Source organism: Anabas testudineus, chromosome 13 (genome assembly GCF_900324465.2).
Source record: "Anabas testudineus chromosome 13, fAnaTes1.2, whole genome shotgun sequence".
Classification (NCBI taxonomy): Eukaryota; Metazoa; Chordata; class Actinopteri; order Anabantiformes; family Anabantidae; genus Anabas; species Anabas testudineus.
Genome location: NC_046622.1, coordinates 6952215 through 6970541, shown reverse-complemented (window position 1 = coordinate 6970541; position 18327 = coordinate 6952215). Strand labels below are relative to the sequence as shown.

Sequence of the window (18327 nt, the reverse complement as noted above, 5' to 3'; positions counted from 1 at the left end):
GTGATCAGAAACCCAGATAAGGTGTTTGTGTCATATATAATGTTATTTTTTTACCAGAGTTTGATGTTTAATTGTACAAAGATTTAACCAAAATATTCTAAATCCTATCATAACTGGGATATTGATAAAGGTACCTTGATGAGCCCGACTTTTAAAACTCACTATAGTGCTTTAGTGTAGTAGCTTTGTGTTCTGCATGATCATTTCTATGACTCTAAGAATTTAGTCTGAATGAATCGCCCACCTCAAGTTTCTCTCACGTACCCAAACCTGAACAATACAGCTCTCTTTACCTGCCATTGCTGATAGCTCTTCCTTGACCTATAGTGCAGCTGTCACATACTAATTTAGTAGTGACAATCAATCACATAGAAAAGGCCCCATGGCTTTTAGTGTATTAACACACATTAACACTTCCCTCCATGCTGAGCCAACCCCCACCATATCTCCCCTGCCAGCTTTTCTCTGAACACTGATGAAGGAACGGTGAAGCAGACGTTTATTGCTCAATACTATTGACCTGCAGATTCAGAATGATTTATCCGCCTTTTTATTGGGATTGTTTTTTCTTTGTGTGTAGTTGTGTATGAGTCTGTAGGTGTGTGTGTGTTTGTGTGTGTAGGTTTTATGTTCAGTAGAACCCCTGGAAATGCCCCAGTGCTGCAACACATCCATTGGATTTTGACTTGATTTATCTGTTTAAAGAAGGAATTGAAGAAAGCAGGAGAGCAGCGACAGTCCAGTCCATTCATCAATGTAAAGGCCAGTTTCCCCTTGAAACAGGGGTAATTCCAACAGGGCCCTAAGTACACCACCATGGTCATCAGGAAAAACTGAAAACTGTTCATCTGAGAGTAATGGCCGGCACGCTTCGAGAATACAAAGCCTCGAGCAGGCGCAGTCCTTCTCTTCCAGGCAAGCTTTAACCTGCACAGCACATAGAGCCTTTACTTAAACATATCGTATGATTTACCCTGAGGTGGAGGGCGCAGGGAGGCCTACATCTCTTTATACCCAATTAAGCTTGCCACAGGAGGTAGATCGTCCCGTCTGAAACCTCTTCTCCCTCGGTGCCCCATTAAAGCACTGAGAAGCCTGTAGAAATCTGAGTCTCTGGTGAACAAACCTCCTGACCTAGAGCCAAGGAGAAGCACTCCAGCTCCTCTCACCTAAATATACAGACGTGACTGCAAAATAAGAAGTTGCCTCCAGTTCAGGAGAGGTAAAGGAGACCGTATGCATGTGTGTGTGTTTGCATGGTTATGTGTGTGCCAAGTGAGGTTAGAGGCCAAGCTTTGTTTATTTTTAGAGGACAGAGGTATGTCTGAGACGGACCTGGAAAACAAGGAAAAGACGGAAATGTAACAAGCATACCTGACAATTGAAAACAGCTTAAAATGCTCTCTCAGTAGACTTGCTTTGTCCTCATTCCTGGTGTGAACACATGCAGGAAAACCAACACTCACACTCAACTATACACATACACACAGTATATATGTGTGTATATGTACGTGTAAATGTACATATGTTGATATTGATACATATTTATTTGCTTCCACGTTATCAGTGTGCTACCCTGCGCTGAAAATCCATTCCCTTAGCCATATGTCGACCCAAATCATGACAAATACTGCTGCATGCTTACCCAGTGGTTGTGCATCACTCATGATTCAGTGTCCCCTGTCCACCCTCCCATTTGGGATCCCTCTGGCCCCAGCAGCGGAGAGAGAGTTGGTGCTGTCTGTGTGTTCCAGTGGCACCATCCAATCTGTCCCTGCCTGCAGGCTGTTGTGTCGATCCTCAGCTGCCTCACAATCAATGACCATGCAGACAAAAGGGAAGAAATGTTCTTCCAGCAGGCACTTCTATCCACCTCCAACTCTGGCAAGTCTACAAGTGTATATTATTGTCTAGTATACCGCCTTTCTCTTTATATCCCTCTGTCTATTGTTTGTGCCCCCCGCAGCTCACACTGCCAGACACCCATCACACACACCTTGCAGCAGACAAAGGCGCAATGGGACTACCTGCGTCATGTTTAAAGTTGGGATTATTATCGCATCTGCAAAGTACATCGGATTGTCATCCGCATTGGCAGCTGTGCCGATTACTCTGCAAACTTTGTGGTTAGTCCAGTTTCTTATCAGTGATGCCTCTGTGTAATTGTTAACTAATGATCAGGATCGTGTTGTTTTCTTCTTTGTTTCACTCGGCCAACTTTATCCCCAAACACCTATGTTTTTTGGCATCAACTTTACTGCAAAGGACAAGGATTTGTATTTAATTTCTTGGAGTGACATTTCAGACAGAAAATGAAGTGTGAGGTGCTAAATGTCAACCCGAATAGCATATCACAAGTTATACTTTGCATTCTTGTCTCAAATAATTTTGCTGCGTGAGTGGACTTAATTCACGGTACATGAGTGATGGATGATTGGGACGGAGGATTAGTTTTCAAAATAGATCCATGATCCTGTTCATTTCTCCACAAGCTGCTAATTTATTGGGAGTCACACTCTTAGCTGTACAAGCATATTCTGACTCTTGGTTAGGGAACATCTATTTAATTATAAAGGATGGAATTCCTTCACACAAGACACCATTAAGACATTAGACGTGCCCACCAGTGGTTTACCACATAGTGGCAGGGATGGCCAAGGGATTTGTGTGCTATCGTTAAGCCAGTCCAAGTTGTCAAGATAAAGCAGAATTAACTCCCCTACTTACTTAACTTAACTCAAAGTCAGTCGACTTTGAGTCTGAGACTGTCAAGTACACAATCAAAGAAAGGATAACTGTCAGGGGACACATCTTTTAATGTAGAGGACTACACTTACTGTATAATGAACATATAATGCGTCGTCTTTGAGGATTGTGGGCTCTCACACATTAACATTGGGGCTGCAGCAGGAGCATGTGCTTCTCAAGGCCAGTGATGTTCTCATATTCAGAAAATTTAGGTGTAATTGGAAATCAGGCCTGCTGCTTGTGGGGCTGCTCAGTTAACTACCTAAATAAATAGGGTGGCCATAGTCTGGTTTCACTGACTGCAAATAGTGCAGTTAGGAGAGGGAGAGAAACGGGGACAGAGACAGAGGGACAAATGAAGAGAATGAGAATGACTCTGGCAAATTGACAGAACCATAGAAAGAAGCAGACATTAGAGACATTAGACACCTGTAAAGCTTTTATGGCAATTAAGATGTTGTGCATTGAAGACAATCCTATTAAATCCAAGCTAATGTGTTATTCTTTACATTATTGCCTGTCTTGGACGTGCGTCCGCAAAAGAGACCGAGGCAAAACAAAGAGGGCAGGTCATGAGAGTGAATTTGAAGCTTTATTACTGGCCTATTTTGCAGTCCAAATTACAAATCTTGGAGCAGTTATTCCTGCCTCGAGATGTTACTTCAACCCCACGTTTGAGGCAAATCATCCTGTAATGATATTGCTTATTGCAAATGAGGGAAGTGATGGAAGGTAATGAATGAGGCGGGGGTACAATCCGATAAGGCGGCACCTAACTAAGTGGGTCTCTCCTTCTCAACCTTCAGCCAGCCGACCCCGTCTCCCGCTGTGCAGACCATTATTCAAACCGTAACAAGCCGATTCATTTAGACTGTCGGTGAGCAGAATTAGATTCCCGCTTGAGCGACCGTTGAGCAAAACATAAAGATGTTTTCCGCACCAAACATGCAGCATTTACATAATTTCAGCTCAGGGTTGGGGCAGCAATAATAACTTATGATAAAACTGTCATTAGAGGCAGGAATGCGCAGGGAACAGGAGACGCTGAGTTCAAGATTAATATGGGAGCTCTCCACTGTGCTGAAATGTCAGGGGACACAAAATAATGAGACCGGCTTTGTAGGGATAACATACCTGTATGGGCATACATTGGGCCAGTGTGTTTCTTCATGTGTCTGCACGACTACATCTTGAGTGAGTCTTTGTATGAAGATCAAGCTGAAGGTCAAAACTGTGAGCTTTAATGTGCGTTTAGCAAATTGCAACACCCTGCTTACTGCTTTAACAATGGAATTACAGCCTGTGAAGGCATCAGTAAGGCTAATTTGGTCAGTTTAGAGTTTATATGTGTAGAGTGTAGAAATAATTGAACTTATAGATGAAAAGTCTGCAATTTGTGTCTTAATAATATTTGATTGAGGCGTGAACCGACTGAAAATGCAACCAGAATGTGTTACTCCCTGTATTAAAAGGCATGTACTGTACATTACTGTACTTTGACACTTCAAAAATATTATTTACTAATTTAGTGTAGTTTTACTTTTCACCATATGATTCTAAGCTATGTATGTCTATTGTGCTGATAGGAGAAGTACTTTGCTATACATAAACATCCACTCTCCTCAGAGAAGACTTTTCAGTTTTGGTTATTGTCATCCCGTGTTAAGAACTGTGCTGGCAATACTATCTTTTCACTTATAGTTTGCATAATGTATTGTCCCTTTTTGCATGTTAACTATTTGCAGGTTTATCAGCTTGTCACACACATCCTGCCTCCTGTGTTAAACACTTCTCTGCTGAGCTGCATCTGTTCTTGAAATTAGTGTTCATGGTCAGAGAAACGGTTCAATTAATCAAACAAACATATCTAATAGATGCTACAATGCAGGAGCAGTTGCACAAGGACGTGGCATCCCAGGTAATGTGCAATTCGTCACAGCCAGTGGCTTTAAACAGTACATTAGATGGACATCAACGTGGATTTATTCATCTCCAGACAAAGGCAGGAGCAGCCATGAATGGTATGTTTGGCCATTATAGATGCTGCAGAGAACGTTTGTTGTGTGGTCACTGCCACAGTTTACACAGATAGTCCTCCATTAGATGAATCAGTCGATCAACGATGCTCTGACCCCAGGATGTAGTTTGAAAATGAATGTGTTTACTTAATGGTCACTCCATTAGTTTATATGTTATTGACTTTTCTTCAAACCCACAGTGGAAACAGTGACGAAGAATCTTATTTCAATAAAGCTCTCTTTCGTTTATGTCCATATAAACGTTATTTATATTTAAAAGAAAAGCAGTTATTGAAAATATATATAACTGCACTATTTCCCGTGTAATAATCATTTCATTCTTCAGCAGTTAGCCAGATTGCTTCTGATAATGCTGAAAGTAGTAGTTGTGCTACAGTAACTAAGGAGTGGGTGGGAAATGGAGACACAATGTCGCTATCACTGGGGGATTGGGGCAGTGCCATAGCACAACTTAACAAAGATTAATCTCCTCCACTTACTGGGCACTGTGTGTTTATTTTTGGACAGCGTCTTTGGAGGAGAAGCACTTACCAAGGCTATTACTTTCATAACCTCTTTGTCATTAAATAAGAAGGGGCATGTGTGCACATGTGAGCATATGTGCACAGTGAAGTAATAATCTAAATAAAAGTGTTAGAGCAACTGTTTTCCTTTTTAGAAACACTTTTCGCCCTTTCTGTCACTGTTTTTCTGTCATTCCTGGTCTCTTTCTTCCCACTGGTTTTAACGCAGGTTAACCTGAGTGCCACTGTGGCATTGATGTGCTTCCTCTGAAGCAAATCAAATGTGGAGTCTCTGGCTGTGTCAGGCCGATCTTTCTCTTGACACAGGGCTTTATTGAAAAAGCTATAGCCCTTTATAGAGAGAGTGTCAATTTCAAGACAAAGTCAAGATGGCAGTTGCACAGAATCCATATTTAATAGTGGCAAACGGAGCAAACACAATTCAAGAAAATCAATACTACTTTCACGTTTGATCATACATCACCTTTCTCTGAACTACTGCTTACCTCTGTCCTTTTGTCTCTCTGAAAGAAGCTATGGATCTCCAACAATGGAGCCAGAACAAACACTTAACGGGTCCACTTCTATTTGTGTTTTGTGGACAAAGAGCTATCTGTGGTTGTGTACACATACTGTCGAGTAAGTGGTTGTAAAACATAGAATTAAATCTGTCAGTTTAACAGTTTTTGTCTTGTTGATTATTGCTGTTACACTCTTATTCTTCTAACATGATATTACGACAATAATTGCAGATTGTAAACAACTTATTTTATTGTCATGCTGAAGACCAGGTGAGAGAACTGGTCACGAAATGGTGGGCAAAGATGAAACAAATCTCTTAACCAGTACAGAGTAGTGTTGTATTTAGGTGAACTGAGGTTAGGATGGTATAGTCCCGGTCTCCGTTAACCCTGTTCATCACCACACAGCTTGTTGGGCAGATGGGCCTTACTGCCATCAGCCATAGTGCAGAGCAAAGGTGAAGGATGTGCGGGAAAGGACAGAGGGAGGGTCCCCACGTGATGACCTGTCAATGTCTGTCGCCTGTCTTTGTCTGCCTTTCTTGCCTCAAAGGCACTCCCCTTCTCGTGCTCTGCCTCAGAGCACCACAGGTAGCGTGCAATATTTGGTGATGAAAGGCCTCAGTAATGGGTCTTTTCTGTATCCAAGGCCAACTAAACCAGTGTGACAGCTCTTCCCTCTCTCCAGACTAGGCTTTATATTGTCTCTGTCTGGGACTGAATACATTTAGAGTGGATGAATTTCATTATGGATCTCTCTCCCTCTCTCTCTCTCTCTCTCTCTCTCTCTCTCTCTCTCTCTCTCTCTCTCTCTCTCTCTCCCTCCCTCTCCGTGTGTGTGTTCTCTCTCACACGTGCATCTTGTCAAATAGCCATGGATTAGGTTACATATTTGTCCTATTCCCAGGTGGACTGCAGAATGTGTGCATGTAGTAGATCTGTCAGCGCTGACCCCAAAAGAGCAGTGTGGCCGTGTGTGGTGATCGCAAACCCATGAGGATTGAGATGGAAGAGGAACAGGCCTGTGATAGGCTGTGTCAGAACTCACTTAACAAGCAAACAATGTACCATAACAACTAATCCGCTGCTCTTCTTCACATATTTGCTCAAAACTTGTAGTGATGGTGTTTGTGTCTATTTCCTGGGATGTTATTTTGAGATTCAAGCAGGAGAATACCCTTCCAGTACCAGCAGGGAGATGATTGACACGGGACCCTTCCCTAGTAATGTATAAAAATGTGCTTCTGATCGCTGCGCGCTCATGCAGCGGATCATGCTGAAAAATACCAAGCCCCGCTGCAAGCTCCAGGTCCCCCGTTGTCGGGCAATGTGTCCCCCCCACCAACCTAACACTCAATCTGGTGCACAAGTGCCCATCCCTCCCCCCCTCCCACCTCCTACTACTGCTCTCGCCTTGGCACACACACTCTGGTATGCACTGAAATTCAATCAGATGCTTAATTACATCTTAACACGGGTTCCTACCAGCTGGCTTTATTCCCCAGTTTCTGATTAAAGGGATTAGAAAAATGAAATTTAACAGTGGATTTGCATACGGCTCTAAAAGGGAGACTGGCATGTCTCTGTGGTTGTCAGGCCAGTGTTAGCCACTCTTGCTCCCTGTAGTGGATCAAATAAGGAGATACAAAAAATCCACAAGCATGTTCCTGCATCCAATTCTGCACACCATGAACAACCAATTATGAGAGATGGGAGGTCAGCAATGTCTCTCCCTTCTATCTCACGCTGAATAAGAAAGACACGATACCCTCTGACACAGGTGTCCGACCACAGAAAGAGACATACAGGATACACAAACGTCTTTTTGTGTATTTCATAGTGCCATTTCATGGATGTTGAGAAAAAGCCATTTCTGCTGTTCATATCTGCCTGATGAATAGAATACAGAACAACTGGGTGGCTCTAGGCTTTTTGCTAATGGGGCCAAGTAGGCCCACTATCCAAGCTGTGCAAAGAAAATGGGCCCATTAATCATGGAGCCACCACCATCATCCCCATATGATTATTCTCCTTGTGTTGGCTAACTCGTTGCTGCACAGGAATTATTGTGACATCCTGCACCATTCTCCACTCGTTCATCCATTTTTTTTCCCCACTCAAAATAACTTGCAGGCTTACTTTTCAACTTAATCCACTGTCTGCAGCCAAACTAAATCTATCCTGAGAGGAGATCTGGTTACGCATTCACTGTTGATTTAATGCAATTAAAAAAGAGTTTCTGTTAGAAGTTTGTATTAAAGGGATTAAAAGCTTATTGGTCTGTCAATTCACAGACAGAGATGGAGGAAACGGTGTGAAAGAGTGGGAAGTAGCCACACTTAAGTATTTAATGTGAGCATCATGTCAGCATATACAGTACTTCAGGTAAGTGTGTGTGTGTTTGTTTACTTTGACCAATTAGTGGATGCTTACCCAATGCAACCGTTTTGGCATCAATTTGGGAACAAGCCAGATCAATCATTAACATTTTGCTTCTGATGGAGGCCATTGTAATTAGTCCCCGTGAAACAGCACAAGGAGGATGTGCTCAAGGAAAGGATTACAGAGAGGCTGATATTACCCTGAAAGCATCACAACATGAGACTCTACTGCCCTCTTTTGGAACCTGAAAGAATTTTTTTGTCTCTCAATCCTATTTGTAGCTGAAGCGCTCGAGATTTTTAAAGAGCACTTTAGAAGAAACAAAATACATTAATAAAGCTAAAAATTTCCAAATGCTAAAGCACACCGGATAAAGTAATATCTATCCTGTAACCTATGTAAACACTTAGATAGTAGCATGAGTTATAGATGAATATATTAATATACACTTGGGTTTCTCCTCCTTTTCTCTCCATCTGTGTCCTCGTCAACATTACAGCCTAATTAGAGGAATAAAATTGAAGTTTTACACTGTGATAAAGAAGTCTCTGTGTGGACTTAGATCCACAAAAAGTACTTGAAATATGAAATATTAAACAAACCTATAATATGAGTAGAAGCAGTGAGTCTCAGATCCTTGGCTTGGACTGCCACCTCCTGGCCAGAGGGTGTATTTCATAAATGCTTTCCATTATCTTCTAGCTCCCACAGCAGCTGGTACTAAAGTTTGATTTACAAATAAATATAGCTTCAATATTTTTACTTTATATGTACAACAATTCTACACAGTTTTATGGTGTAAATATTTTACGTGGACAACTTTTGCAGGCCTGTAGAGATTTTTTTTTCCCTGCGTATGTAATATCTTAGTTGGAGGACAAAAGCAGTTTTGTTTATAGTGTCCCTCTGTGCAACACAAAATTTAATAGAATAGACACTAACACACACATTTATGAGAATCGTGAATGCATGTGTACATGTGCTGAATGTGCATATACACATTCTGTAGACTTTTCTGCTGTGGTTTTCAAAGCTGAGAAGTAAAGTAAGGGTAAAAAAGAATTAAGGGTAATTATAAAAATGACAATGCTATAATGGCATGCAGCTATAATACCTATATAAGTTTACAAAAAACTGAGCCAACACTTTTTCAATTACATTATGTACACTAGAGAAATAAAGCAAAAATTAGCATTAATATTTTTGTGTTGGATACTGAACGTGATTTTACCTTGCGTGAACACGTCAGATCAAGACTTAGTGACACCGTTGTTCACTGTGACTCCGCCGCTTACATGCTTTTTTCTTCTACCTCATCAACTCAAGGGCGCACGTCCTTGAAGCTCTTGGAGGATAGAGGGTTGAACACATACATACGATCTGTAAATAATTTATTCCAATCAATCTGTGGTGTAAGTGATCTTGTAGAGGGAGAACGGATGATTTACAGATCTAATGTTAACAAGGTCTAATTTAGGACCCAGCTGCCAGGCGTCACTTCAACACCTACATCCTGATCTGCCTTCAGTGTCCCTGACCTCCCTGGGGTGGAATCAGTGGGTGATCGACTGAATCCAATACTGCCGCCTGCTGGGCAACAGACATATTACACAAGCTGACCTCAGGAGTACCCTCCTTACATCTGCTGTATATTTGGCAGCTCTTTTGAAGCTTGTTCGACTCGGCTTTCATTGCTCTAACACCTTTTATATGCCACCAGATGTTTCACCTGCTTCTCATCACACAATCCAGTGAACACAAACTGCAGCAAAGGGCTCTTTAGAGACGCACTGAATTAGTGGCACAGGACATTAAAAGATGCTGATCCACGGTTATGACACTCCCATAATCATGAATGAGGCACATTCACTCGGAGGGTTATGTGATTATCATTGTGTACTTGGGAAGGAAAACAAGAGCCGGTGTGTCTGGATTCAGGCGGGGTGTTCCCATGGATTTAGTGTGGTTTTGCAGTTGTCCTTAGTGTAACCTCACAGAAAGGTTTATACTGATAATAATGTGGACTTTTTTTTATATATTCTGGTTTCCTTTCATGTTACCATTAAAACATACCACTGTTAAAATACAGTTCTTATCTGATCTTACACTTTTAATTCTTTGATGCTATGAAATAATTATAAACTTTTTATTATGTATCTGAACCAAGTTATAATTCAAATACACAGAGAGAGACAAACAGCAAAAATGACACAAAAAAAAAAGAGGAAAAAGAAGAACTGTTGATCTTACTGAGTGTTCAGAAATGGTCAGAGTCCAGATGGCCCTGCAGCAGCAGCAGCCGTAAATCACAGTGTGATGTTCATTTTGGATGATGGTGCTGCAGGCTGGAATCTCACTACAAGGTGAGACCACTCACGACAGCCATTATGGGGAATGAAACCTGAACTAAGGGTGGAGGGACGGGAGGCAGATGGCTTTAGCCCAGTTTATCTCTATAAAAGAGCAGATGCCAGTATTAGTACATTTCAAAATATTATGCTATAGTTATTATTTTGCATTCTTCGCAAATATTCACATAAACATATCCCCTGCATATATATATATATATGTTTGCTACATACTTTCTCTGCTACATACTTTCTCTGGAAACTGGGAAATACTGCATATGATGAACTGAACGTTTCAGGTTTCTTACACTGTAGACTTTATGTGATGCTTCTTTCCTATTTATGTCTTTGTGAGCAATTTTCAATGCATGTCAACCTTCAACCAGGTTGCTCCTGTGACTTCTCATTGATTGGAGGTTCATGTGTGTGTAAGTGAATAGATAGATGGGGGCTGGAGATGTGGGTGAGGTGATGATTGAGTGGGCCATAGCAACCTGGCCATGCAGGGAATCCTATGTGTGGACGTGTTTATCATCCTCTATACATTCTGAACATAACTCATTTAGAAACAGAGAGGCACATGCACTAATGTGTGTTTCCAAGTACAGTAATGACGCGCTTCTTCAAAGTGCAAAGAACTTTATTTACAACTTTTAGATTAGATGTCACCACACTGTGTGTCATGCAATAATTTGTGCCTCGGGTCGACACCCCATCTTCATAAATCTGGATGGATCCTAATTTCTCGAGTTTGAGACAGTAATGAAATATGAGTTGTTTGTAACTCTGGTAGGTTGAAGAAAAATCTGTCATCACACAATATCACTGTGTAGCCAGGGTCCCGATGGCTAATTTATGCTCCATCTGCTTTCCTCCAAAAGACTATAATTAAAATTCTAATCAAATGCACTGAAAATAACGTAGAGTTAATTATTGAACTATAAAGTTGCAAAATGGCATTCAGATCGCCTGTGTTTAATTTGACAAATTTGAAGTGTGAAATGTTGTAACAGCTGCTACACCACTCTCAATGAAGCACTGAGCAGGTATTTGGAGTTTATGATAGAAGTGAAAATGTGACAGACGGTGCACGCTACTGATTTAAAGGCACAGTCAGACTTCTTTTGTTGAGAGTTCCAGGAAGATTGATATCTTCCCACTTAATGTTCCACAAGAAAGAATAAAAGCCAGTACTTTTCAAAATGTCAAATTATTCCATCCAGTCTACCAGAATAGATCAAACCATCTTGGTGGTGGAATAATGTGGTGAAGTCCGTGATTAAAGTAAACTTTTAAGTAATGTTGTGGCCTGCTGGTGCTGCTACCGACTTGAATGTGCCTGCTGGATCAATCAGTCAATCAATTGAACTGTATTTGTATAACACCATATGTACAAGATCATGAAATTAAAAATGTTTTGTAGATGACTGACAGGTAAAAAAAACTCTGAAACTAATCCACAGAGTTTCAGTTGACATACAGACATTCTCACATTATTCTGAAGAATTAATTTATATACACTTAAGACTTTATGTTCCCTCCACTTACTGCAAGCTGGCCAAGCCCTGATGCAGCAAAGCAGGCCCATATCATGATGTTTCCTCCGCCATACTTTAGGATTGGGATGATGTTTTAATGACGATAGGCAGCGGCCCTTTTATGCTAAATGTAGTGCTGATAGCAAATAGTTTAACCTTAGTTTCATCAGTCCACAAAACATTTTGCCAACACTGCTGTGGAGTGTCTGTGTGCTCCTTCGTAAACTTCAGGCATGCAACAATGTTCTTTTTAGGAAGTAGCAGCTTCAGCTTCATGGTGTCCTACCATAGACACCCTGCTTGTTCAATGTTTTACCTACTATAGACTCATGAACACAGATGTTAGCCAGTTCCAAAAATGCCTTCAAATCTTTAGCTGTCTCTCAGGGTTGCTTCTTCACCTGATTAATAAGTGTCTGTTGTGCTCTTGGGATCATTGTGACTGGCTACCCACTTTTTTGGTAGAGTAGCCACAGTCCCAATGTGTCTCCACTTGTAGATTGTTTTCCTGAATTTCTACAGTCTTTGACATCACTTTGTAATCCTATCCAACTTCATGTAAATGAACAATTCTCGATCATAAACCATTGATCATAGCACATTCTTCTTGTGTTGAGCAAACTCAAAAAGCTTTTGGTTGTTGTCAGTCAAAGTAGCTCTAGTCTGCACCCTCAAAATAATTTTCTTCCAGGTATGCTAACACCTGACTCCATACATATTTTTTTATAAAATGGTACATACATTGATATCACTAAAATGGCAAATGACTATAATTTCTCTGAATGTTGGATATTCAGATCAAAAAAACATTCCTTCATTTTGTTAAGTCCAACAAAAGACAGTCAAACTTTCAGGTTTTCAAAATGAACTGTCGGATTAAAATCTAGATTTGTCTCCCTTTTTCTTGAATGTGTGAGTTGGTGTGATTGTCAGAAAGTGGTTGCCAGTTCTCCCCAAATCTCTTGCTGTGTTCCAAGCTGTGTGCTGACGTTCAGTCCTCAGCCTGCTCGTCCTTACTGGGTGTTGTTGTACCACCCATCAAACCTGCTGTCATATGACATTGGCAGAGCTGAGAAGGACCAGAATGTGAGCTTCATAAACACCATACTGACATGGAGGAGAGAGAAGAAGAAAATATAAAGGGGATCTAATTTTCAAGGCTTTTCGGTGACTGAGCAGTGATGGCTGTATGCTCTGAAAGCAGAGTTGCAATAATCTTCAATTACACTTTCTCTGTGTAAGCTTTCTGCTTCTCAAAAATTAAATATTTAATTCAAGAGACTGATATTGTTACAGTTGAAGATTACAGAGAAAATGACAAAAAAAAGTGCCACCGCCATGACACGAGTTTATTAGAATGAGCAAGACGTCAGTTGCTCAAGGTCAATGAGAGAATATTTTTCAGCATGTAGAAGCAATATGTGTAGGTTTCTCCCTTCAGCTCCTGAAGCTATTCAAGACCATTAGGCAGCAATTTCCAGCCAGAAAGAACATGTAGCTTAATGTTGCTCCATTTATACAAGTGCAAGGACATACCATTAATAGTTAGCATTTTAATACTTTTCTAAGCATAAGCATTTTGTCATGGTGCGCCTTGGGGGCAGTCATTTGAATTGAAGTTTGAGGATTGCAGGGGTGGGCAGTTCTAGGTGCTGCAAGAGTGTAGCTGCAGTCAGGTGAATGAGTGGGGGTGCAAGCTATAGCTGATGCACAGAAGTGTAGTTTGATAGCGTCTTCACGCTACTGGAGTCTCTGGAGACTCCTGCGAAGGATCCTGGTGAGGAATGTGTTGCAGTAGCTTAGTCTCGCCAGCCTGGTCCTGGCTCTTCTGAACCTGAGGCTAAAATGACCTGGATATGTTGTGAAAAAAGGAAGTTTTGACCCAGTGGGACACAGCTGACAAGATGGGTGCAGTACTTATGAGTTCTGCCAGATGCTGTAGATATTAGGAGACAAACCAGTCCAGGGTCATGCCAGTTATAAACAGTGTTATTGAGTATAGAAAGAGCAGCAAGAGCACAAACATTCCACATTTTTCAGCATAAAAAAACATATAGATTGATTCTACAATGAGCTGAGACAGATACCAAGTAATGTTTCTCAGATAGGCTCATTGGCCTTCAGGATGACTGATTAAAATGGTCTTAGATGAGTTTGAAATATGCAGTTCAGCAGTAATTTCATGTTAACCAGCTGTGAGACTACCTATAATTTTATTGTTAATTAGCAAAAATGCAACAGCTTAACGTGTCTGATAACAGTATGCAAGTGAACGGAAGTCATTTGTTATAGATTATGTATGTGTCCAAACAGCTGCAGTGTTTTATTGCCAGCTGACATTATATGACGCAAATTAAAGACTAAGCATACAGCAGCCGTGTCAGGCTGAGAATTTTCTAATATAAAAATAATAATGAAAATGACATACTTTATTAATCCCCATGGGGAAATAATATAATATAATATTTCTATGCATGGTAAAATTACATCTAAAAATGTGCAGTGCAGTAGTTACTGTATGTAGCATGTTAGCAACAGAATTTAAATGACTTTGTGGAATTTGATTTAATTTGAATAAATAAAAAATGACACATGCAATCCACTTTTGTGCAGTTGAGCTTGCAAATGGTAAAATGTCAGTTACTTGTTCACATAAGCATCCCATGTTGATGCATGTCTGTCTTAACTACTTCAAAAACCAAAAGAACACAACTTAAGTCTATAATAAGTGCACTGAGATTGTAATAACAATGTAAATCTTCAATGTATCTATTCTCTGACCTGACAAAGAAGGTTATTTATGTGTTTTTGCTAGACCTGTTATCCACCTTTGAAATATCCTTTTGCACTCTGTAAACATGAGGCTAATCTCTTTCTCAGGCATATTAACAAAGATACTATTCACCTTAAACACATAGACATTATGGTACCTGTAGACAGTATGTAAATGTTGCCTCTGCTGTAACTTGCTGTATCATTAGTTCTTCCTGCAGAGAATTTGCGTCGCATTGTCCAAGTCTCTAAGCAGCTGGCATTAGCAGTGACATTTCGCAGGTAGTAGGAGTTTTAGATTGGCGCCCTGAGGGGTTGAAGTGGCCTGTCCTCGCTGCAGTGGTAATTATTCCAGAGGCCTAATCATTAGAGAGCTGTTTTAATCAGACTTCCATCAGTGGCTAATGTAACAGGATTAATTACATCCCCAGGAGCACGGTCCTTAAGGACCACTACATCAGGATTACATGACTGACAAATAGGGGCATTTTTTGTAGGGCATTGTCCACACTAACAAAATAACTAACATCTGGTGATCACACAAAATCTGAGAACAGCATTATAAAGGGAGACTCACAAAGGATATGTTCTAATAGTTTGTGACATAAGGCATTCAAGTCATTATGCAGATTTATGTATTCTTCATCCTCACATTGACCTTACACACTGTAATTTCCCATTCATGTGGATTACACTGTGTCTGTTTAGGAGCAATTTACACTTGGTAATTGCATTTTACACAACAGTAATGAAGGGCATATGAGAGAGATGTAAGAGGAGTGCAGAGGCAGAAGGGCAGCTGACACCTTTAGCTTCCCACGTTAACCTGCACTCACCTGCCTCCTGACATCCTGGAGCAGGCGGCGGAAACGAGCAGTGTAATTCGAAGCCCAGAGCTGCTGAGCTGGTGTTTTTTTTTTTTTTCTTTCTTTTTCATGAACGGCAGTGTGTGTACTTGTGTGCGCGTGCATCGTGTTTAATGATAATTGATTTTTAAGACAATATTGAATATATATTTGCAAGCACATGATCATTTTCTTGGAGAATGTAGGGTATGTATTCCTGACAAAAGTCTTGTAGGCGCAAACACCTTTGGGACTAAAATCATCTCTGTCTTAAAAAGTGGTTTAATTCATACAGGCACACTAAGGTGGTTAGTACTTAAACATTCCCAACACTTGAAGTGTACATAAATCCGCCTGAAGTAGTTTAAACTTGCCTTTACACAGTGATGTGCTGTCATCGAAAAGAAGCAAATGAAGGTACCAAACAAATAATATAAACAATAACACACACACATTAAAATGATTCACTACTTATTTATCTTATTCTTATTGTGTCATAGTATTTCTAACATCCTTTCTTAACTGGTGCAGGTATTCATTTGCATCAGTTACACATTTGCTGTCACATTCGCATAAACATCCAGTCAAACTGGTCTGCGTACTTGCCTGTACAGGTGCATGTTGGGCGGGTGGCATGTAAAGGATTTTTTATTTTTTTTGTTGTTTTGATCTAGGACAGTATAAGAGTATAGTAATCATGTTTTAGAAGCACACACACACAGGTCACAACCATTCTGCTCAGTCAAAGTCTTGAGCTCCCATGATGAAAACGCGCTCACAAGCGAGCAGCATAGCCGTGCAAAAGCGCAAGTGCCATTGCACTTGAGAAATTGCTATTCACACCCCCTGCGCTTGTCTCACTTGGTCTCTCTCCTCTGTATCTCCCTCCCTCCTGTGCTTGCTGGATGTGCTCTCTCTCTCTTTCTCTCTCCCCTTCTCTCTCAGACGCTCTGTTGACAAAGTCAAGGCTGCTCTGTAGTGAACTATCTCTGTGATTTATTTCTTGTTTTCATATCAACACTGCCTCATGTGATCTGAGACAAGTGGTGGGTGGACGAAGAGGGAGAGAGAGAGACAGAGAGGAGGAGGACACATGGACTCAGTCATTCAGTCACTACCTGGTGTGGGTGACGAGAGTTGGCTGCTGCTGGATCAGTGATGTGTTACCATCAGTGCCAACGGTTCATACTGTGACCTGAACAACTTCTGTACTGCAAGAGAGGAAAACTAATTGCTTCTTCCTGTGCTATCTTCGCTCTTGGGAACTGTTGCTACTGTGTTCTTGTTGAGGCTTTGACCAGGAACGCTATAAATACGTCTAACTTCAAGAAGCAATGAACAAGAAGACGAGAGCAGAGAGAGAAAAAGACTAAATCGATACGTCAGCAAGAAGCTCCTATAAACCAGGTTTTTTGTCTGTATGCCCATGCTGATATTTCATCTGTGAAGCTTTTGCCTTTAGAAGGATTCTTTCAATCCCCCAGGAGGACAAGGGGTGTCTGCACTGACAGTGTGACCCTTCCGGGGCTCCCGTGTCGTGGCCCAGGACTAACACTCCTCGGGGAGCCGAGGTGAACGTGTTTTTGTTTTGAATCTCTGCTCACAGCTGTGTGAGAAATGACAGGGTTTGAGACAACACTCCCCATGGCCCCTGAATCTCTGCTGTAGCCCTGATGCAAGCTTCACAGGCAGGCATGGCCAGCAGGAGGATACCACTGCTGCTGGTGGTGGTACTGGCGGAGGTGCTGAGGGGAGTCTGTGTACCAGGAGATGGCTCAGCAAAGTACAAGGGAAGCTGGAGGTGGAAAGGTGATAGGAGCCGTGAGTAACTCCTCCTCCCTTTGCTCCTCTTTTTTGCCTTCTTATCTTCCTCTTGGATATTCTAAGCTTTAGAAAAGAGCAACATTTCTTCCTTCCTTATTTGTTTTGCTCTTCTTTTTTGTTTCCTGCATTTGTGGAAGATCCGGGAAGCACTAAACACAGTGTGCCACTTTGATTACTCTGGTTGCTACTTCAGTCTCAGTTCATTTCTTTGTGACAGGCACCTGGATATGAGAGGGAAATAAATCATCTATATGAGGCCAGAGACCTTGGCATGTGTTGCCGGCTTTAAGAGGTATCAATATATACGTGACTGCTAAATTGCCTCTCTGTTGGATTTGCTGTGAGTTGTAGTTTATAGTTTATTTTCCCACTCCTCATGCTCTTCTTTCTCTCAGCAACACTGTAATAATCTTGTATGACTATCTCTCTCTGAGTCTCATTCGTGGTCATTAATTGATCAGTGTTGAGTTGTAAAAAGCTACTCAAAGTGATGGGGCTGCCTATTTCCTCAGAGTAAAAGCTCTGAGTGAGTTCATTATATATGCTGACACGTGAGTGCATGGATGTTGGGAGGAAAGAGCATGTTTCAATGAGCCGAACGCTGCGGTTGATTCAGGACATTGCTGCTGTCCCCGGGCTTTTGGCTGCTGGCTAATGGGATTGTTTGGCATGCCACCACTGCTTGACGCTGAGTGATGAAGTGGAGAGTGCGTCCTTTTGTGTCCGTCCCCTCTGTGGAGGTTAAAGGGAGATCGCTATCTTGATACTGTTCCAAGATTAAATGACTGGAATGGGATTGAAGGGGCA

The 18327-nt window shown here is 41.2% G+C and overlaps 1 protein-coding gene across 2 annotated transcripts in view; it reads left to right on the top strand.

Annotated features, from left to right (window-relative positions):
* robo1 (roundabout, axon guidance receptor, homolog 1 (Drosophila)) overlaps window positions 1-18327 on the top strand; it is a 186531-nt gene that overhangs the window by 16436 nt on the left and 151768 nt on the right. Inside the window, exon 1 of one of the 2 annotated variants that reach the window (XM_026372830.1) lies at window positions 16660-17517. The exons of the other annotated variant lie outside the window; for it this stretch is intronic. Coding sequence (XP_026228615.1) covers window positions 17370-17517 — 148 coding nt within the window. The 5' untranslated portion in view covers window positions 16660-17369. Of the gene's footprint in view, window positions 1-16659; window positions 17518-18327 lie in introns of those variants that run through there. 2 annotated transcript variants of the gene reach the window in all.